This window comes from Protobothrops mucrosquamatus, unplaced genomic scaffold (assembly GCF_001527695.2).
Source record: "Protobothrops mucrosquamatus isolate PMUCROS unplaced genomic scaffold, P.Mucros_1.0 scaffold1708, whole genome shotgun sequence".
Taxonomy (NCBI): domain Eukaryota; kingdom Metazoa; phylum Chordata; class Lepidosauria; order Squamata; family Viperidae; genus Protobothrops; species Protobothrops mucrosquamatus.
In genome coordinates this window covers 104,714-126,825 of record NW_015387859.1, presented here as the reverse complement: position 1 = coordinate 126,825, position 22,112 = coordinate 104,714, and the positions used below count along the sequence as shown (strand labels likewise).

General features: G+C 47.7%; 1 protein-coding gene across 1 annotated transcript in view; it reads right to left on the bottom strand.

The window, feature by feature from the left end:
* LRCH3 (leucine rich repeats and calponin homology domain containing 3) overlaps positions 1-22,112 on the bottom strand; it is a 101,587-nt gene that overhangs the window by 13,993 nt on the left and 65,482 nt on the right. The window contains exons 10-15 of the mRNA XM_029285443.1: positions 18,595-18,671; positions 15,021-15,116; positions 12,613-12,635; positions 9,177-9,355; positions 7,109-7,156; positions 4,686-4,739 (exon numbers count right to left, since the gene is read on the bottom strand). Of these exons, the coding sequence (XP_029141276.1) occupies positions 4,686-4,739; positions 7,109-7,156; positions 9,177-9,355; positions 12,613-12,635; positions 15,021-15,116; positions 18,595-18,671 (477 nt within the window). The remainder of the gene's footprint in view (positions 1-4,685; positions 4,740-7,108; positions 7,157-9,176; positions 9,356-12,612; positions 12,636-15,020; positions 15,117-18,594; positions 18,672-22,112) is intronic.

Sequence of the window (22,112 nt, the reverse complement as noted above, 5' to 3'; positions counted from 1 at the left end):
GAGGGCTGACCTGGAGTAACATGACCCGGGGTGGAGCTGTACCAATTTTACTCTGGCAGTTTTTCTATGGTACCGGCAGCAGCCATGGGGCAGGGCCGGAAAACCCCCATTCGACATTCAAGTGCGCGACGTTTAAATCCATCTTCAGCCCTTTCACTTCCCCCTCTTGTGCGTGTACAAAAACACACACTCCCAAACCACCGAAATATAATTTTTTTATCCTACTTTATCTACATTTTAAATGACGGCATTCTATTCCAGTTTCATTGTATTTTATTCCAATGTCGTTTTACATTGTATCTTGTCTAATTCCGCTTTAAATTGCTTTTATCAAATTTTAGTTCATAATTTGCTTCTGGAACTTTGCACTTTGAGATGGCCCAAGGGCCGATCAATCAATCGATCAATCAATCGATCAAAGTGACCGTCCACCCACTCCCAAACTTTAGTCCCCAGCAGACTGACGGCAATGCCGTTTTGCACAACTCGAGAAAGACAAGAGTTGATTGCAGCTAAAAGCACCAGGTGCTTCCAAAACAGTAGTTTTAGCCACCGCCACAATTCTACAACAGGCAACTAGAAAGCCTGCTGTGAAACTTGAGTGTGGAGGGAAGCGACTAAACCCACAACTTTTATTTTGGTGCACATAAAGGGTGGAATGTGGAGCTGGCTGCAAGAACCAGGGTAGTTTCATATAGCCGGCTTCTCGGATCTGGTTTCGGGCCATTTCCTTAACCCGAGAGCTAAAATCATTGTTTAGAGCTGGACAAACGTCTTGGCTGGCCAGGCCCTGTGATGTAAGAAGGGAAGTGGGAAACAAAGGCCGGCCACACAATAATCCATTATGCTGGGAAAGCCCTGCCCCCACCCCCACCCCCCGCAGAAAAGGGCCAAGAGATTGAAAGCAATCCGAAAAACTGGTGCTGGGAAGAGCTGGAATTGCCCAAGTCCCGTCTGCAACGAGACCATTTGAAAAACAAAAGTTAAACTTTGGTTTGGCGATTAAGGTGCTGGCTTAGAAACCAGGAGACTGAGAATTCTGGTCTTGCCTTAGGCATGAAAGCCGGCTAGGTGACCTTGGGCCAATCACCAGGAGACGGGGAGTTCTAGTCCCGCCTTAGGCATGAAAAGCGGCTGGGTGACTTTGGGCCAATCGCCAGGAGACGGGGAGTTCTAGTCCCCCACTTAGGCATTAAAGCCAGCTGGGTGACTTTGGGCCAACCACCAGGAAACTGTGAGTTCTAGTCCCGCCTTAGGCATGAAAGCCGGCTAGGTGACCTTGGGCCAATCACCAGGAGACAGTGAGTTCTAGTCCTGCCTTAAGCATGAAAAGCGGCTGGGTGACTTTGGGCCAATTGCCAGGAGATGGGGAGTTCTAGTCCCGCCTTAAGCACGAAAAGCGGCTGTATGACTTGGGCCAATCCCCAGGAGACGGTGAGTTCTAGTCCCGCCTTAGGCATGAAAGCGGGCTGGGTGACTTTGGGCCAATCGCCAGGAGACAGTGAGTTCTAGTCCTGCCTTAGGCATAATAGCCAGCTGGGTGACTCAAAGGCACACAAACACACTTATGCACTGTTTGTTACTATATCTAAAATGGTTGGTTGCAGTCAGACAGATATTTAGACTGGATTTGGCTTTTTTGTCCACCTATCGAGCCGTTCCAAAGGACCTGGAAGAGGCAGATGTTGATGTCTGATGGGGATCAAAGTATCACGGCAAAATGGAAGCTGCTCCAAGCCAAGCTGCCTTTTGCAACTGACCAATGGCGGCTTCATCAATGCCGGTGGTGTTCAAGTGGTGCTCCAGATGTTTTGGGATTGCGCCTAAGCTGTCTATCGCTATTGTTACTACCTTTGTTTTCTTTTGCAGTCACTATTATTATTATTGATATGTGTTTATGTTGTATGTCACCCAGAGTCACTTGGTCTGAATTGGGGCAGCCTTATAAGAAAGAAGGAAGGAAGGAAGGAAGGAAGGAAGGGAAAGGAAAGGAAAGGAAGGAAGGAAGGAAGGAAGGAAGGAAGGAAGGAAGGAAGGAAGGAAGGAAGGAAGGAAGGAAGGAAGGAAGGAAGGAAGGAAGGAAGGAAGGAAGGAAGGAAGGAAGGAAGGAAGGAAGGAAGGAAGGAAGGAAGGAAGAAAGAAAAAGGGGAGGACAGAAAGAAGAAAGAGGGAGGAAAAAAGAAAGAGAGGGGAGGGGAGGGGAGGAAAGGAAGGAGAGCAGAAAGTAAGAGATAGGGAGGAAGAGAAAGAGAGAGAGAGAGAGAGAAAGAAAGAAAGAAAGAAAGAAAGAAGAAAAGAAGGAAAGAAAGAAAGAAAGAAAGAAAGAAAGAAAGAAAGAAAGAAAGAAAGAAAGAAAGAAAGAAAGAAGGGAGGAAGGGAGGGAGGGAGGGAGGAAGATGGCAATGAATTGTAATGTATCTTCTTTCTTAATTCAGTGGACTATAGTGGATTGCATGAGTCTTATGGTGCAAATTGGCTTCACTTTTCCTAAGTATGATTAAGATTTAAAATGCTATCCAGCTGAATCGGGGCTAAGACTAAACCGGCATTCTGTCAACTCAGATTTGAAATGATTTCTCCAACCTCTTTCTACTTCTGCAAGAAAGAAATACAGAGCTGCCTCGCGGGATGAGAAGGTTATTTGGACGGTTCCTTTCTTTCCAGGATCAGGCTGAGATGTCTGAGCTGACAACAGGAAGCCTTTCAGTGAAGAGGAGACAAAAACACACAACACAACACAACACAGAACGCATGCAAGCCGTAAACATGCAGGAGCAAGCAGATCAGCAAAGAAACTAGATTTCAGCAGCTATGTTTAAGATGCCAAAGGATCTATCTCTAAAGGAGGACGGAAATAGCATAAAACATGGAAACAGGGTTACGTGAAAAGTGGACAATCTTTAAAACGGGATCTGGATTAGAGGAGTGACATCACTAATTGAAACCGATTTAAACCAAGGGTTTAGTCTTCATTAGGGAGACTTGATCACCAAAACTGGTGATCAACATTAATGGTTGGAATGACTTTTACAAACACACACACACACGAAACTTAACAATAAAAAATAGAGAGAGCGGTGTTTCTCAACCTTGGCTGTTTGAAAATAAACGTCTGGACTTCAATTCCCAGAATTCTCTGGCCAGCCTTGCTGCTAGGGAATCCTGGGAGTTGATGTCCACCCTTCATAAACAACCAGGCTTGAGACACACATTCAACACAAAGAGAATCCAAATCTACCTTGCCTTGTCACAATCATGGAAAGCTTTTCACAATAATAGATGGGTATCCATTTACACTTGACTCCCTGGGCCAAATTTTGGCAGAATAAACGAAATCTATTGGACATTTGTCTGTTTGTTACTGGCGTGCAAAATGTTTTTTTTAAAATTGCTTTGTGCCCATATATATATTTGAAACAACTGCTTCAACCTTGACAGGGGTATCCCAATGAGATTGTCACCGCTCTAGAAGTGGGTGTTACTTTTTTTTTGTTAATTTATTAAATTTATACGCCGCCCATCTCATCGATAAAAGCGACTCTAGGAGATCTGAGCTCAAAAACACTCATGGGATGGTCAGAGAGCCCATTTCAAGCTCAAAAAGCTTTGCATTTGGAAAAAAAACCTAAGTATATTCTTAGTGCTTGTAATGAATTGGTTATCCACCAATTGTCTATTCCAGGGGTAGGCAACCTTGGCTCTTTTATGGCTGGTGGACTTCAACTCCCAGAATTCCTGAGCCAGCCATGCTGAGGGGAAAGAGAGAGGTTTCCAAGCTGAGCCATGCTGGCTCAGGAATTCTGGGAGTTGAAGTCCACCAGATGAAGGGGCCGTAGTTCCCCCATGCTGGCTGAGGAATTCTGGGAGTTGAAGTCCACCAGATGAAGGGGCCATAGTTCCCCCATGCTGGCTCAGGAATTCTGGGAGTTGAAGTCCACGAGTCATGAAGGGGCCATAGTTCCCCCTTGCTGGCTCAGGAATCTGGGTTCGGGTGGAGTGACTCAACTTTACGGCCTCAACGACTTGCAACTGAAATATCCCCGGGGTTCAAATGTGGCCGTTAAGGCGAGGACTGCCTGTATAGAGACAAAAAACGTCTCTCTCAATCCTCTTCCAGACTCCCAAATCACGATAGGGAGAAAAGCTAAGAAGAAAGTATAGGGTTTCCTCCCTGAGCAGGGGGTTGGACTAGATGACCTCCAAGATCGCTTCCAACTTATTATTATTATTATTATTATTATTGTTGTTGTTGTTGTTGTTGTTGTTGTTGTTGTTATTGATCATCGCACAGTCAGCCAGATGTTCAGACTGGATTTGGCATTTTTGTCTGCCTATCGAGTCCTTCCCAAGGACCTGGGATAGGCAGATGTGGATGTTTGATGGTATTACGGATCTCGTTGCAGGATGGAAGCAGTTCCTTATTATTATTATTATTATTATTATTATTATTATTATTATTATTATTATTATTATTATTATTATTATTATCAGGGAACGCTGGCTGCAACCAGCTCTATAATCATGATTTGCCAGAAAGATGTGATTGGGAAAAGGAAGGGCAGCCATGTTTTATGCTATTTTGGGGGGGGGGGTTGCTGCCTCCTCCGAACCCAGGCTACCAAGACATGCGAATTCGGCTCTCAGAGGCCGACACACAAGCAGGCTACGGCGTGCAGGATTCTTACCACCAGCAAGGCACTGTCATCAGTGTGCTGACACCTTCGGGATGGAAAGGGGCACTGGGGACGTGGGAGAGATGTTCGGGTCAGTAACAGAGAACACCACAACACCGTACGCAGACAAGCACAGACGTCTGGAACGAACGAGGCTTTTTATGCGGAAAGCACAGGGCGCTTCCTCAGCAAAGTACAAAGGAAGCCGGAATTTGGGAGAAGGGGGAACCCTCTTTAATAAATGTAAGGTTCTACACTTAGGCAAGAAAAACCAAATATACAGGTGTAGTATAGGGGGTACCTTGCTCAATAGTAGTAACTGTGAGAGGGATCTGGGAGTCTTAGTGGACAATCCCTTAAATAGGAGCCAGCCGTGTGCGGCAGCTGCCAAAAAAGCCAACACAGTGCTGGGCTGCGTCAATAGAGGGATAGAATCAAGATCACGTGAAGTATTAATACCACTTTACAAGGCCTTGGTAAGGCCACACTTGGAATCCTGCATCCAGTTTTGGTCACCACGATGTAAAAAAAGATGTTGAGACTCTAGAAATAGTGCAGAGAAGAGCAACAAAGATGATCAGGGGACTGGAGGCTAAAGCATACAAGGAACGGCTGCTGGAATTGGGGATGTCTAGTTTAATGAAGGATGAGGGGGGGGACATGACAGCCGTGTTCCAATATCTCAGGGGCTGCCCAAAGAAGAGGGAGTCAAGCTTCTTTGTGGCAGCCCCTCAAATATTGGAAGGCTGCTATCGTGTCCCCCCCAGTCCTTCTTTTCTCTAGACTGGCCGAACCCAAATCCTGCAACCGTTCTTTCTATGTTTTAGTCTCCAGGTCTTTAGTCATCTGAGTTGCTCTTCTCTGCACTTTTTCCAAAGTCGTGACGTAATATTTAGGAAAGAAACACAAGACACAGTTGGGAGGCACAGAAACAACCATGAAAAGAAAAAACAGGACGACTGAAACCAGAATGGAAGGGTAAAGATGTGATCTATCACCTCATGATGCCAAAACTATTTTGCATTAGTAAAACATTTTTTTTAAAAAAACTGTGTTCAAAAACGTATTGCAGGCAAAAAGCAAATGTCAAATGGGGAGAGACTGGAATGAGAACCAACTGACAGATCAGCCTTGAGCGCTTGGAAGCTTTCAAGCGCACCGTGGCTTGCAAAATTCAGAGGAGAGCACATGCTTGTGAGGCAGGTGTGTTCCGAAGCAAGTGCGTGTGCAGGGCAGGTGCAACAATACCAAGCAGAGCCAGGCTTTTCAATTGTGCCACTAGGTGAGAATATTGGTAGCTCAGGGTTCAACTGGGGGGGGGGGGGTCCTGGGTGCTCTCTGAGCTGGGTGGTTTTCCGGCAGACGTTTCATGACCCAGCTAGGTAACGTCATCAGTGCTGGAAGGGAGTGGGGTTTGAGGAAGAGGAGGAGGAGGACTGTGGGGTCCTGGGTGCTCTCTGGGAGGTTTTCTTGCAGATGTTTCATTGCCCAACTAGGTAACAACATCAGTGCAAGAAGGGAGTGGGGTTTGCTGGGAGGAGGAGGAGAGGAGGAGGAGGAGGAGGAGAACGACTGTGGGGTCTCTGAGCTGGGTTGTTTTCTTGCAGACGTTTCACGACCCAATTAGGGAACGTCATCAGTGCTGGAAGGGAGAGGGGTTTGCAGGAAGGAGGAGGAGGAGGAGGAGGAGGAGGAGGAGGACGACGACAACGACGACTGTGAGGTCTTTGGTGCTCTCTGAGCTGGGTGGTTTTCTTGCAGACGTTTCATTGCCCAACTAGGTAACATCATCAGTGCAAGAAGGGAGTGGGGTTTGCTGGGAGGAGGAGGAGGATTGTGGGGTCCTTGGTGTTTTCTGAGCTGGGTGGTTTTCTTGCAGACGTTTCATGACCCAGCTAGGTAACGTCATCATTGCTGGAAGGGAATGAACCTTACTCCCTTCTAACACTGATGACGTTACCTAGTTGGATCACAAAACGTCTTCGCTGGGTATCAAACGACGTCAATGGAACAGCCCGGCCACAGTGAGTGGCCGGCCACCCTAGAGATTTCAGGAGCAGCAGCATTTATTTGAACGACACGGCCGGAGAGTTGGGACACAACTATTGCTGGCGCCTTCTCTTTAGTGCGTCCAGTTTGATTGTCCGCTCCAAGTTTCCTCCGGTGTCCTTTCCAGGAAAAATTCAAAACAAAGGCCGAAAGAAGGAGGGGAGGCAAGGGCTTAAGAGCCAACAAAGGCCAGCACTGTTTGATTCAAATGCTGCGTTTTCACAATGACCCCGTTTGCTTTTCGGGCAGTTCCACTGACCCCACGGGGAGGGGGGGGGCTTTCCCAGGAAACAGGCTGGTGGTCACAGCCCTAAGGGGCAACTCCTCTGCCTAGGAAGCTATTAGCAGACAGAACGAAAGGGCGACGGACATCCATCCAGGCTTACCTCGCTCTCCAGGCAACTCTGCTTCCGTGGAGTCTGGGACGCCTTGAGCTTTGGAAAGAAGAAAAAAGAAGTCGCGTGAATCGGAGGGTAAACTGAGGACAGCATTAGAAAGGAAGAGGGTGAGGAGGGTGGCAAGTCATTGAAATACGAAGGGTGGACATTTGGGGAGGGTTTCTTTCCAGCAAAAGAAATAGCGTTCATCGTTGTTTAGAATTTGTGAGTTGGGTGGTTCCCACTCACCCACCCGTCCCCGTTTTCAGCTTCCATTCCCAGAAGAAACAATAGATGGATGGAGGAACGTCCCAAAAGTGCTTTTTCAGGAGGCAACTGGACTTTCTTCGTTTTTCCCTGAAAACGTTTCGCTTCTCGTCCCAGAAGCTTCTTCAGCTCTGACTGGAGGGTGGAGGATGGAAGGATTTATACTCCTTGAAGACAGCTGGTCGTTTGCCTTCTTTTAGAGAGTCGTTGAGGCCACTTGGAGGTAGTGCAAATGGGTGTGGAGCCTTCTTGGAACTGCTGGAGGAACAGATAAACCTCCAAGTGGCCTCAACGACTCTCAGAGAGAGTGCCAACGACCAGAGGACTGCAAGGACTATAAATCCTTCCATCCTCCACCATTCAGTCAGAGCTGAAGAAGCTTCTTGGATGAGAAGCGAAACGTCTTCAAAGGAAAAACAAGAAAGCCCAGTTGCCTTTTGGAAAAGAACATTTGGGACCACCATGATCTGGATGGACAAGATCTGCTTTACAAGGCCACACTTGGTAAGGCCACACTTGGAATACGGCATCCACTTTTGGTCACCACAATGTAAACAAGATGCTGAGACTCTGGAAAGAGTGCAGAGAAGAGCAACAAAGGATGATTAGAGGTCTAGAGGCTAAAACATATAAGGAACGGTTGCTAGTTTAACAAAGAGAAGGACAAGGGGGGACATGATAGCAGTGTTCCAATATCTCAGGGGCTGCCCCAAAGAAGAGGGAGTCAAGCTATTCTCCAAAGCGCCCGAAGGCCAGACAAGAAGCAACAGGTGGAAACTCATCAAGGAGAGAAGCAACCTAGAACTAAGGAGAAACTTCCTGACAGTTAGAACAATTAACCAGTGGAACAACCTGCCTCCAGAAGTGGTGAATGCTCCAACACTGGAAGTTTTTAAGAACAGACTGGACAGCCATTTGTCTGAAATGGTGTAGGGTTCCTGCCTGAGCAGGGGGTTGGACTAGATGACCTCCAAGGTCCCTTCTAACTCTGATTCTATTCTATTCTATTCTATTCTACTCTATTCTACATCTGAAGGCAGGACAAGAAGCAATGGATGGAAACTCATCAGGGAGAGAAGCAACCTAGAGCTAAGGAGAAACTTTTTCCAATCAACAAGTTGTCTGGAGTTTGCTATGCTAATACATGTTCAATTCCTAATCCTTCATTCTTTCCTCTAGCCAAGAATAAAATAGGTTCCAAATTTGATAGTAGTCTGTATCTTCTTTATCTTTCAACCTCATAGTTAATCTGTCCATCTCTGCACATATGTTGATGAAAAAAAAAACCCAATAAAATCTTTAGAACTAAGGAGAAACTTCCTGACAGTGAGAACAATTAACCAGTGGAACCACCTGCCTCTAGAAGCGGTGAATGCTCCAACACTGGAAGTCTTTAAGAAGAGACTGGACAGCCATTTGTCTGAAATGGTATAGGGTTTCCTGCCTGAGCAGGGGGTTGGACTAGATGACCTCCAAGGTCCCTTCCAACTTTATTATTATTATTATTATTATTATTATTATTAGTAGTAGTAGTAGTAGTAGTAGTAGTAGTAGTAGTAGTAGTAGTAGTAGTTCCTGATCTCTCATACCCAATAGTATTTCCAAAAAAACCCCTCACTTCTACTACATGGCAGGTGGGTTAGCCCTGCTATTGAAAAGTTGAGGACTTGGGACGTGGTTTATTCTGAGGGCTCCTTGGTGCTCTCTGAGCCTGGTGGTTTTCTTGCAGACCTTTCATTATCCAGCTGGGTAACACCGTCAGTGCCAAGAGGCAGAGCTAGCTGGGAGGGGGCTTCAGAAGGTTCCTTACTTTGACAAAATCAAGAACGGCTTCCTTCTGCATCTGCTTCGTCTTCCTCTTCTCCTCCTCGTAATGGAGGGCCGCCAGCTGCGCTTCCCTCCGCGTCCACTCCGTGAAGGCCTCGCGCCGTTTGGGTGGGTCAGCCTCCGTGGGAACGGTCTGGGGGGGGGACACAGAGGGACAAGGCACTGATATACAAAAGCCACGGAAGATGGCATCGTGTTCAATGGGAAAGAAATCCGTCAGACACCAGTCATACCTGATTGTAAGCGCAGGACGACGGCCCNAGGAGGAGGAGGAGGAGGAGGAGGAGGAGGAGGAGGAGGAGGACGACTGTGAGGTCCTTGGTGCTCTCTGAGCTTGGTAGTTTTCTTGCAGACGTTTCACTGCCCAACTAGGTAACATCATCAGTGCAAGAAGGGAGTGGGGTTTGCTGGTAGTAGTAGTAGTAGTAGTAGTAGTAGTAGTAGTAGTAGTAGTAGGAGGAGGAGGAGGAGGAGGAGGAGGAGGAGAATGATTGTGGGGTCCTGGGTGCTCTCTGAGCTGGGTGGTTTTCCTGCAGACGTTTCATGACCCAGCTAGGTAACGTCATCAGTGCTGAAAGGGAGTGGGGTTTTAGGAAGAGGAGGAGGAGGACTGTGGGGTCCTTGGTGCTCTCTGAGCTGGGAGGTTTTCTTGCAGACGTTTCATTGCCCAACTAGGTAACAACATCAGTGCAAGAAGGGAGTGGGGTTTGCTAGGAGGAGGAGGAGGAGGAGGAGGAGGAGGAGAACGACTGTGGGGTCTCTGAGCTGGGTTGTTTTCTTGCAGACGTTTCACGACCCAATTAGGGAACGTCATCAGTGCTGGAAGGGAGAGGGGTTTGCAGGAAGGAGGAGGAGGAGGAGGAGGAGGAGGAGGACGATGACGACTGTGAGGTCCTTGGTGCTCTCTGAGCTGGGAGGTTTTCTTGCAGATGTTTCATTGCCCAACTAGGTAACAACTTCAGTGCAAGAAGGGAGTGGGGTTTGCTGGGAGGAGGAGGAGGAGGAGGAGGACGACGACTGTGGGGTCCTTGTTCTCTGAGCTTGGTGGTTTTCTTGCAGACGTTTCATGACCCAGCTAGGTAACGTCATCAGTGCTGGAAGGGAATGAACCTTACTCCCTTCTAACACTGATAACGTTACCTAGTTGGATCACGAAACGTCTTCGCTGGGTATCAAACGACGTCAATGGAACAGCCTGGCCACGGTGAGTGGCCGGCCACCCTAGAGATTTCAGGAACAGCAGCATTTATTTGAACGAGACGGCCGGAGAGTTGGGACACAACTATTGCTGGCGCCTTCTCTTTAGTGCGTCCAGTTTGATTGTCCGCTCCAACTTTCCTCCGGTGTCCTTTCCAGGAAAAATTCAAAACAAAGGCGGAAAGAAGGAGGGGAGCCAGGGCTTAAGAGCCAACAAAGGCCAGCAGTGTTTGATTCAAATGCTGCGTTTTCACAACGACCCCGTTTGCTTTTCGGGCAGTTCCACTGACCCCACGGGGAGCGGGGGGGCCTTTCCCAGGAAACAGGCTGGTGGTCACAGCCCTAAGGGGCAACTCCTCTGCCTAGGAAGCTATTAGTAGACAGAATGAAAGGGCGACGGACATCCATCCAGGCTTACCTCGCTCTCCAGACAACTTTGCTTCCGTGGAGTCTGGGACGCCTTGAGCTTTGGAAAGAAGAAAAAAGAAGTCGCGTGAATCGGAGGGTAAACTGAGGACAGCGTTAGAAAGGAAGAGGGTGAGGAGGGTGGCAAGTCATTGAAATACGAAGGGTGGAAATTTGGGGAGGGTTTCTTTCCAGCAAAAGAAATAGCGTTCATCGTTGTTTAGAATTTGTGAGTTGGGTGGTTCCCACTCACCCTCCCGTCCCCGTTTTCAGCTTCCATTCCCAGAAGAAACAATAGATGGATGGAGGAACGTCCCAAAAGTGCTTTTTCAGGAGGCAACTGGACTTCCTTTGTTTTCCCCTGAAGACGTTTCGCTTCTCGTCCCAGAAGCTTCTTCAGCTCTGACTGGAGGGTGGAGGATGGAAGGATTTATACTCCTTGCAGACAGAGCTGGTCGTTTGCCTTCTTTTAGAGAGTCGTTGAGGCCACTTGGAGGTTTATCTGTGTCCTTAGGGTCACCTGAGTAGTGCAAATGGGTGTGGAACCTTCTTGGAACTGCTGGAGGAACAGATAAACCTCCAAGTGGCCTCAACGACTCTCAGAAAGAGCGCCAATGACCAGAGGACTGCAAGGAATATAAATCCTTCCATCCTCCACCATTCAGTCAGAGCTGAAGAAGTTTCTTGGATGAGAAGCGAAACGTCTTCAAAGGAAAAACAAGAAAGCCCAGTTGCCTTTTGGAAAAGAACATTTGGGACAACCATGATCTGGATGGATAGGGTTGCCAGGTGTCCACTATTTTTGAGTGGACAGTCCACTTTTTTCACATTATGTTCACTATTTTTTTTCACAAAATAGTGGACATTTTTTTTATTCAAAAGCTTTATGATGAAATGGTACGTAATCTAAAGCTGCACAGTCTACTTTTTTTTACTACTTAAACACCCCCCCCCCCTGCTTGTCCGCTATTTTTTGGAAGCAGACCTGGCAACCCTATGGATGGACAAGATCTGCTTTACAAGGCCACACTTGGTAAGGCCACACTTGGAATACGGCATCCACTTTTGGTCACCACCATATAAAAAAGATGCTGAGACTCTAGAAAGAGGGCAGAGAAGAGCAACAAAGATGATTAGGGGACTGGAGGCTCAAACTTACAAGGAACGGTTGCTGGAATTGGGGATGTCTAGTTCAGAGGTAGGCAACCTTGGCTCTTTTATGACTCGTGGACTTCAACTCCCAGAATTCCTGAGCCAGCATGGATGGCTCAGGAATTCTGGGAGTTGAAGTCCACGAGTCATAAAAGAGCCTAGGTTGCCAACCCCTGGTCTAGTTTAACAAAGAGAAGGACGAGGGGGGACATGATAGCAGCCTTCCAGTGTCTCAGGGGCTGCCCCAAAGAAGAGGGAGTCAAGCTATTCTCCAAGGCGCCTGAAGGCAGGACAAGAAGCAACGGATGGAAACTCATCAAGGAGAGGAGCAACCTAGAACTAAGGAGAAACTTTAACAATTAACAATTAACAACAATTAACAATTAACAACTTTAACAATTAACCAGTGGAACAACCTGCCTCCAGAAGCAGTGAATGCTCCAACACTGGAAGTTTTTAAGAAGAGACTGGACAGCCCTTTGTCTGAAATGGTCTAGGGTTTCCTGCCTGAGCAGGGGGTTGGACTAGATGACCTCCAAGGTCCCTTCCAACTTTATTATTATTATTATTATTATTATTATTATTATTATTATTATTATTATTATTATTATTATTATTACTACTACTACTACTACTACTACTACTACTACTACTACTACTACTACTACTACTACTATTATGTGATTTCCTAGGTTTCAACTGAAACCCAGATTCTTCAGTTCCACCATCTTCTGTTTTCTGCTCCAGGAGCTTCCAAAGCCACTTCTGAAAGGCATCACACAGGGTCGGATGGAGTACACCCCAAGGAACAGGGTGACAAATGGTGAATTAATTTATGGCAGAATGCAAGAATTTGAAGTGAAGGGAAGGACTTGTTAGGACAATCATCTTAAACAGAGAGTTCTTCATCTCTCAAACCCAATTGTATTTCCCCAAAACCTCACTTCTACTACATGGCAGGTGGGTTAGCCCTGCTATTGAAAAGTTAAGGACTTGGGACGTGGTTTATTCTGAGGGCTCCTTGGTGCTCTCTGAGCCGGGTGGTTTTCTTGCAGACCTTTCATTATCCAGCTGGGTAACACCGTCAGTGCCAAGAGGCAGAGCTAGCTGGGAGGGGTCTTCAGAAGGCTCCTTACTTTGACAAAATCAAGAACGGCTTCCTTCTGCATCTGCTTCGTCTTCCTCTTCTCCTCCTCGTAATGGAGGGCCGCCACCTGCGCTTCCCTCCGCGTCCACTCCGTGAAGGCCTCGCGCCGTTTGGGTGGGTCAGCCTCCGTGGGAACGGTCTGGGGGGGGGACACAGAGGGACAAGGCACTGATATACAAAAGCCACGGAAGATGGCATCGTGTTCAATGGGAAAGAAATCCGTCAGACACCAGTCATACCTGATTGTAAGCGCAGGACGACGGCCCNCTGCGCTTCCCTCCGCGTCCACTCCGTGAAGGCCTCGCGCCGTTTGGGTGGGTCAGCCTCCGTGGGAACGGTCTGGGGGGGGGACACAGAGGGACAAGGCACTGATATACAAAAGCCACGGAAGATGGCATCGTGTTCAATGGGAAAGAAATCCGTCAGACACCAGTCATACCTGATTGTAAGCGCAGGACGACGGCCCCAGGGCAGCAGAGTCCCGGCAGCCCCTGGAGGAAGAGAGAAATTTAGGGGGGGGGCAGGAGAAATGTGGGGTGTTATGACTCTTAAGTTGTGCCGGATGCTCCACAGACTGGAGCATTTATACTATGCCAGTGTTGGCGAACCTATGGCACGGGTGCCAGAGGCGGCACTCGGAGCCTTCTCTGTGGGCACACGCACCGTCTCCCCAGCCCCGCCTCCTCCCACGGCCCCCTCCTCACCAGCAGCCCCCCCAGAGGAGAGTCACCCCCGGGCGCGGCCCATGAGAAGCAGCGCAGCCAAGGACATGGTAGCCGGGCAGCGGGGAAAAGACTCCACCCTTGCGCCCCGTCGCACGCAGATGATGCTGCGGGGCATGGGCAGAGGGCGTGGCCGCCATGATGCTGCTGGGCTGCCTGGGTGATCTGTGGCGGGCTGTGGAGGTGGTGGGTGGCCCAGTGGGGACCGGGGGGGGCGGTATTTGGGCACTCGGTCTCTAAAAGGTTCGCCATCACTGTACTATGCTCACAAGGGCGCTCCACTGAGTATAGTGGTGAAGCTACTGGTCTAGAAACCAGGAGATGGAGAGTTCTAGTCCCGACTTATGCATGGAAGCCAGCAGAATGACTCTGGGCCAGCCACTAGGAGATGGAGAGTTCTAGTCTTGCCTTAGGCATGAAAGCTGGCTGGGTGACTTTGGGCCAATCACCAGGAGACGGTGAGTTCTAGTCCTGCCTTAGGCATGAAAATCGCCTGGGTGACTTTGAGCCAATCACTAGGAGATGGTGAGTTCTAGTCCTACCTTAGGTATCAAAACCAGCTGGGTGACTTTGGGCCAATCACCAGGAGACTGTGAGTTCTAGTTCCACCTTAGTCATGAAAGCCGGCTGGGTGACTTTGGGCCAATCACCAGGAGATGGGGAGTTCTAGTCCCGCCTTAGGCATGAAAGCCGGCTGGGTGACTTTGGGCCAATCACCAGGAGACGGTGAGTTCTAGTTCTACCTTAGGTATCAAAACCAGCTGGGCGACTTTGGGCCAATCACCAGGAGACTGGGAGTTCTAGTCCTGCCTTAGCCATAAAAACCAGCTGGGTAACTTTGGGACAATCAATCTCTCTCAGCCCAACCCACCTCACAAGATTGTTGTTGGGGGGAAAACAGGAAGAGGAAGGGATATTCCGTTTGCTGCCTTGTATTGTTTATAAAATAATAAAAGGCAGGATAAACAAAATCCAATGAATGAACGGAAAACGACTCGCCGCACGCTACACACAAGCACTGTGCAGAAATTTGTATGAATACAGTTAGCATCCAAGAACTGCTTTATTTAGGATGCCTAAGCTCTGGGCAGATTATAAAGTTATGGAAAGTATTATTATTGTTGTTGTTGTTGAAGAAAACCCTCTCTAACATGGTGCTTTGTACTTTATTGAGCAAAGGATATTTTCCCCTTTGAATCCTTACCTTTCTGCCCGATCTATAAAGTTCCTTAATCCTTGCTGTCGCTCCCTATCTTGCATTAAACTCAGACTTTCGGGTCGTTTTAATTCTTCTGCATCTCTGCAAACACATAAATACAGCAAATAGAAGACCATGGAGTAAGGAATAGGAAAGCCAAAGAAATTAAAAGTTTTGAGAGATGACCAAAAGGAAATAGAGCTAAAATATAGTATTCCTCGCCATATAATTATGGGAGTCAAGTTATTCTCCAAAGCGCCTGAAGGCAGGACAAGATGGAAACTCATCAAGGAGAGAAGCAACCTAGAACTAGGGAGAAACTTCCTGACAGTCAGAACAATTAACCAGTGGAACCACCTGCCTCCAGAAGCGGTGAATGCTCCAACACTGGAAGTTTATAAAAAAAAAAGATTGGACAGCCCTTTGTCCGAAATGGTATAGGGCAGGGGTAGGCAACCTTGGCTCTTTTATGACTCGTGGACTTCAACTCCCAGAATTCCTGAGCCAGCCATGCGGAGGGGAAAGGGGGAGTTTCCAAGCTGAGCCATGCTGGCTCAGGAATTCTGGGAGTTGAAGTCCACGAGTCATAAAAGAGCCAAGGTTGCCTACCCCTGGTATAGGGCTTCCTGCCTGAGCAGGGAGTTGGATTAGATGATCTCCAAGGTCCCTTCCAACATCATCATCATCATCATCATCATTATTATTATTATTATTATCATCATCTTCTTCTTCTTCTTCTTCTTCTTCTTCTTCTTCTTCTTATTATTATTATTATTATTATTATTATTATTATTATTATTATTATTATTATTATTATCATCATCATCATCATCATCATCATCATTATTATTTCAGACAAATGGCTGTCCAGTCTCTTCTTAAAAACTTCCAGTATTGGAGAAGGGGAGAGAGGGAGGGAGGCTAAGTGGAAAACCTGACAGGATGAAGAAACTTTTATCCAGCATCGGTTGACCCGATCTATTTTTACAACAGATGCCCAATGCAGACTGCGAATAAAAAGCCATTTTAGCATCCCACACATTCGCTTGTTCTAATTTAAGCATCTCCGATTCCTGGGTCAGGATCTGTCGCCGTTGTTACCATTTTTGGTGAGGTAATTAAAAAAACCTTTCAACCGTGGCTTGAGTTTCTCACTGGCCTTTTCGCAATCTCTGTTACATCTGGATCAGGTGCAGAGAGGACAGGATCCTCCCATCTTAAAGCAAACACTCCATTGTGGTCCAAAGGGACTATATTATATTAAAACCACCCTTTCGGTTCCCGCATACTGAAGCAGCACTTCTCAAAGGCCACTTAACAAAGTTCTCCCCCCCTCTCTGAGGCTCTTGGATAGGCTGGCGGTCACCATGGAAAGCTCCGAGCACACTAAAAAGCTGGGAGCAATATTGCCATATATGGAGAATCAGGAGGCATCCCCGTAGCTGGTTGAGGAACTCTTTTTATTTCTGCCTCAAAAATGAGACGAGGCCTCTGAGGTGGTCAGGTTGTAGCAATCGCGTCTGTTGCGGAGAAAACACTGCCCACTTTTCCGACGGGCGGAAGCAAACCACCGTCGGCTTGGACCACATGGACTGTGCACAGATCTTCTCTCCTTCCCCTGCAGCTTCTCTCAGCAATAGCACTTACACCAGGGGTCTTCAAACTTGGCCCTTTTATGACTGGTGGACTTCAACTCCCAGAATTCCTCAGCCAGGCACGCCTGGCTGAGGAATTCTGGGAGTTGAAGTCCACCAGTCATAAAAGGGCCAAGTTTGAAGACACCTGCAGTCATAAAAGGGCCAAGTTTGAAGACACCTGTCTTAAATCTAACAAACAAAATGGAGGCTGGCTGAGGAATTCTGGGAGTTGAAGTCCACCAGTCATAAAAGGGCCAAGTTTGAAGACCCCTGCAGTCATAAAAGGGCCAAGTTTGAAGACCCCTGTCTTAAATCTAACAAACAAAATGGAGGCTGGCTGAGGAATTCTGGGAGTTGAAGTCCACCAGTCATAAAAGGGCCAAGTTTGAAGACCCCTGCAGTCATAAAAGGGCCAAGTTTGAAGAACCTTGTCTTAAATCTAACAAACAAAATGGAGGCTGGCTGAGGAATTCTGGGAGTTGAAGTCCACCAGTCATCAAAGGGCCAGGTTTGAAGACCCCTATCTTAAATCTAAAAAAACAAAATGGAGGCCGGCTGAGGAATTCTGGGAGTTGAAGTCCACCAGTCATAAAAGCGCCAAGTTTGAAGACCCCTGCTTTAAATCTAACAAACAAAATGGAGGCTGGCTGAGGAATTCTGGGAGTTGAAGTCCACCAGTCATCAAAGGGCCAAGTTTGAAGACCCCTGTCTTAAATCTAACAAACAAAATGGAGGCTGGCTGAGGAAATCTGGGAGTTGAAGTCCACAAGTCATAAAAGGGCCAGGTTTGAAGACCCCTGTCTTAAATCTAACAAACAAAATGGAGGCTGGCTGAGGAATTCTGGGAGTTGAAGTCCACCAGTCATCAAAGGGCCAAGTTTGAAGACCCCTGTTCTAAATAAATAGCCGGCTTTCACATGTATCTACACTTCTAACTGGAGCCACCAGTAAAAGAGGCTGGATGAGAGACACAAGACACAAGGGGATGGAAACTTCACAAGGAGTTTTATCAACAATTGTAAATTCTACCGTAGGACCCCAGCATTCTGCTCCTGAGTAACACCAGTTTGGGGGTTTATTTATTTATTTTCCACTGTTATTGTTTTTTTTAGAGGTAACTCAAGATGAAGAACACACACAATATGCCCCCCTCCTCCTATTTTCCCGATAATGACTCTAAGATAGGTTGGGTGAAAATGACTGGCGCAAAGTCACCCATCTGGCTTTCATGCCTAAGGCGGGACTAGAACTCACCGTCTCCTGGTGATTGACCCAAAGTCACCCAGCCGGCTTTCATGCTTAAGGCAGGACTAGAACTCACTGTCTCCTGGTGATTGGCCCAAAGTCACCCAGCTCGCTTTCATGCCTAAGGTGGGACTAAAACTCCCCGGCTCCTGGTGATTGGCCCAAAGTCACCCAGCCGGCTTTCATACGTAAGGTGGGACTAGAGCTCACCGTCTCCTGGTGATTGGCCCAAAGACACCCAGCCGGCTTTCATACGTAAGGTGGGACTAGAGCTCACCGTCTCCTGGTGATTGGCCCAAAGACACCCAGCCGGCTTTCATACGTAAGGTGGGATTAGAACTCACCGTCTCCTGGTGATTGGCCCAAAGTCACCCAGCTGGCTTTCATGGCTAAGGCAGGACTAGAACTCCCTGTCTCCTGGTGATTTCCCCAAAGTCACCCAGCCAGCTTTCATGCCTAAGGCAGGACTAGAACTCACCATCTCCTGGTAACTGACTCAAAGTCCCCCAGCCGGCTTTCATGCCTAAGGCGGGACTATAACTCCCCATCTCCTGGTTTCTAAGCCAGCATCTTAACCACCACACCATAGTGGCTCTCTTCTATCTTAAAAAAAATACGAGCTGGGAATTCTGTGTTCCATATTAAGCTTAAGCTATCCCTCACATGTTCTTAAACTCCTACGAAATAAGAGTTCTCACCTATTTTGATGGAGGTATTTTCTTGCATCTTCCGACCTAGGAAACTCTCGGCTGTTTGTCGGTTTTACGGGTGAACCCTTCATAAAGGGGGAAAAAAAATAAGATTACTACAATCAACATTCAAGAACACTTGCAAAGCTCCCCCTCCAAAACTCTGATTCCCACGAAATCTTCCATTTTCATCTGTCTCGACCGACCGCATTGTTTAAAATACGCTTAAAATATTGGAAGCAAACAAAAACGATCAGCAAGCAGAGAAGGAATATCGGGCGGCTTCCTGTATACAGATCCCAACAAAGGCAGGGAGTCCTAAGTTGAGGGCTGGAATTTCCATTAAGCGAGACGGTTGTTATAAGTGAACCATGCCTGATTTTACAACTTTTGCACCAGTTGATCAATGAATCACTGCAGTTGTTAACTGAATCACTTAGTCACTAAGTGACTCCAATTGTTCTATCCCAGTCTACGTGAGTCCTTGTTTTGCTCACAAGGAGAAACCCCTCCTCCAAGAAACAGGCAGAACTGCAAGAAAAAACCAATCCCCTTTTGTTCTCACAGACCTGAATCCATGTCCAAGGCAAACAAACACAGTTCACAGAAACTTGATTCCTTAACACAAACGGTTGCCTTCCACAACCAGCACCTCCCACACCTTCCCTTTTATTATGCAGCCCAGGCGTGGCTTCCTAATGCCTTCTCCTTTGCCTTTGGAGCCGCCCCATTGCATTCCTCTGTCCTACTCGCTTCTCTTGCATCCGGGATTTGTCCCAGCTGTTCTTCATCACTGTCCAACTCAGGCTCCCAGCACAGCTGTATCTCAGCCTGAGCGCGAGTCCGACTGTAAGACTTGGAGCTCCTCAGAGTCTTCCTCTGACTTCCTCTGACTCTCAGGCCCCTCCTCCTCTGATTCCTCAGACTCAGCTGCCGGATCCACTGGCTGGCGAGCAGACACAAGGATATGATCTCAGAGTGAAAAAAAGACTGGTGTGTATGTGTGTATGTGTGGAAAGGCCAACCTGCTTAACCAAAAGATGATCTGAGCAATTAAAGAACAGCCAATCTCATTACTGCTTAACACTGCATGGGTAATGAAGGCTATGTTTGATCCGGAATGCACGATGGGATATAAAGTGAAAGAATGTATGGATCCAGAAGAAGACAGAGGTTGCCCCAAAGGAGTTCTTTAGCCAGCTACATATTGTTGGGTGACAAAGACAAAAAATTGGACACAGGACATGCCGAGACTAGTACAGAGGAAAAAATATCATATGCCTCTAACAGGCGTGTTCATGCAAGCCTTTTGCCCTATTTGATGATGATCAGAGGTAGGGAGGAGCAAATACATTACAGCGACTTTGCTTTAATTTGATTTTAGGCTTATTAACAGCCCTTTCATCTCCTACCATCCAGACATTCAGAGCAGGGGAGAGTCTGCCCACAGCGTGCCTGGTCTGTTAAGAAGCCAAAAACAAAAACTCATTTAGAGGGCTAAGGCCAACAAAAGTACATATACTCAAGGCCATGGTCTTCCCAGTTGCAATGCATGGCTGTGAAAGTGGGACCATAAGAAAGGCTGAGCGCCAAAGAATGGAGGCCTTTGAACTCTGGTGCTGGAGAAGACTCCTGCGAGTCCCCTGGACTGCAAGGCGATCAAACCGGTCAGCCCTGGAGGAGATCAACCCCGACTGCTCTTTAGAAGGCCAGATCCTGAAGTGGAAACTCAAGTACTTTGGCCACCTGATGAGAAGGACTCCCTGGAGAAAGGCCTGATGCTGGGAAAGATGGAGGGCAAGAGAAGAAGGGGAGATAGAAGATCTCCAAGGTCCCTTCCAGCTCTATTATTCTATATACTATATTCTAGTGAAGAGAAGGACAAGGGGTGACATGATAGCAGTGCTCCGGTATCATCATCATCATCATCATCAAGTTGGAAGGGACCTTGGAGGTCATCTAGTCTAACCCCCTGCTCAGGCAGGAAACCCTATACCATTTCGGACAAATGGCTGTCCAGTCTCTTCTTTGCCCCAGAGAAGAGGGATTCAAGCTCTTCTCCAAAGCCCCTGAAGGCAGGACAAGAAGCAACGGATGGAAACTGATCAAAGAGAGAAGCAAGCTGGAATTCAGGAGAAACTTCCTGGCAGTGAGGACAATTAACCAGTGGAACGGCTTGCCACCAGAAGTTGTGGGCGCTCCATCACTGGAGGCTTTTAAGAAAAGATGGACAGCCATTTGTCTAGAATGGTATAGGGTCTTCTGTCTGAGCAGGGGGTTGGACTAGAAGACCCCCAAGGTCCCTTCTAACTCTTTTATTCTGACTACCTGTACTCCCAAGGACCCTCTCGGGAGGCCTGACTTGGCAGACCCTGGAGAAGCTGCTCTCCCTCCGAAATGAGACGGAGACCACTGTGTATCATGGTTAAGCCTTTCCAGCACGGCTTAGCTCTCTCGGTAAGACTAAAACTCGCTCCCCTTCCTTAGTCAAATCTTGCTCGTGTTTAAAGTTGAATTGCAATGCCATTAACAGAACGAGACGGTTCATGATCTGGGTCTAATTTGTGTCTGGATTTAATGATGTTAGCGCAACAGACAGGACCGTCTTTTTTGCATTCTTCTAGCGTTTACCCCCGCGAAACGAGCAAAGGAGCTGGAGAATCACGACGGAAAACACTGCAACCGCTGTCGCCTTCCCAGTCCAATAACCTCAGGCCAACACCAACCAATAAAACCGTCTTTTGTTCAAACCTACGTTCTAAGAATAAACCCCGAAGCTGATTGAATGCCTCTTGTTTCTCGGGGTGGGGGGGAAGCCAGCATTTAGAACGATGACTTTATTTCAGCCTTCCCTTCGGGCTTCGGAAGGTCTTGTGGCACTGTGGGGGGGGGTGGGGGATGCTGGTGACCCACAACTGAAGCCTTTTTGAAACTTTTTCTGCAAATAGGCGTCAGCTGGAGACGTTTAGTGATCGTACAGAGTTATGACGGGCCCTTCAAAAAGGACGTAAAATTGGGCCGGTCGCGCGACGGAAACACTGGTTCGGTCTAGCAATTAAAGCAATTAGGCTAGAAACCAGGAGACGGTGAATTCTAGTCCCGCCTTAGCCATGAAAGAGGGCTGGGTGACTTTGGGCCAATCACCAGGAGACGGTGAATTCTAGTCCCGCCTTAGTCATGAAAGCCAGCTGGGAGACTTTGGGCCAATCACCAGGAGACAGTGAATTCTAGTCCCGCCTTAGGCATGAAAGCCAGCTGGGAGACTTTGGGCCAATCACCAGGAGACGGTGAGTTCTAGTCCCGGCTTAGGCATGAAAGCCGGCTGGGAGACTTTGGGCCAATCACCAGGAGACGGTGAATTCTAGTCCCGCCTTAAGCATAAAAGCCAGCTGGGTGACTTTGGGCCAGTCCCTCTTTCTCTCTGTGAATGCTCCAACACTGGAAGTTTTTAAGAAGAGACTGGACAGCCATTTGTCTGAAATGGTATCGGGTTTCCTGCCTGAGCAGGGGGTTGGACTAGATGACCT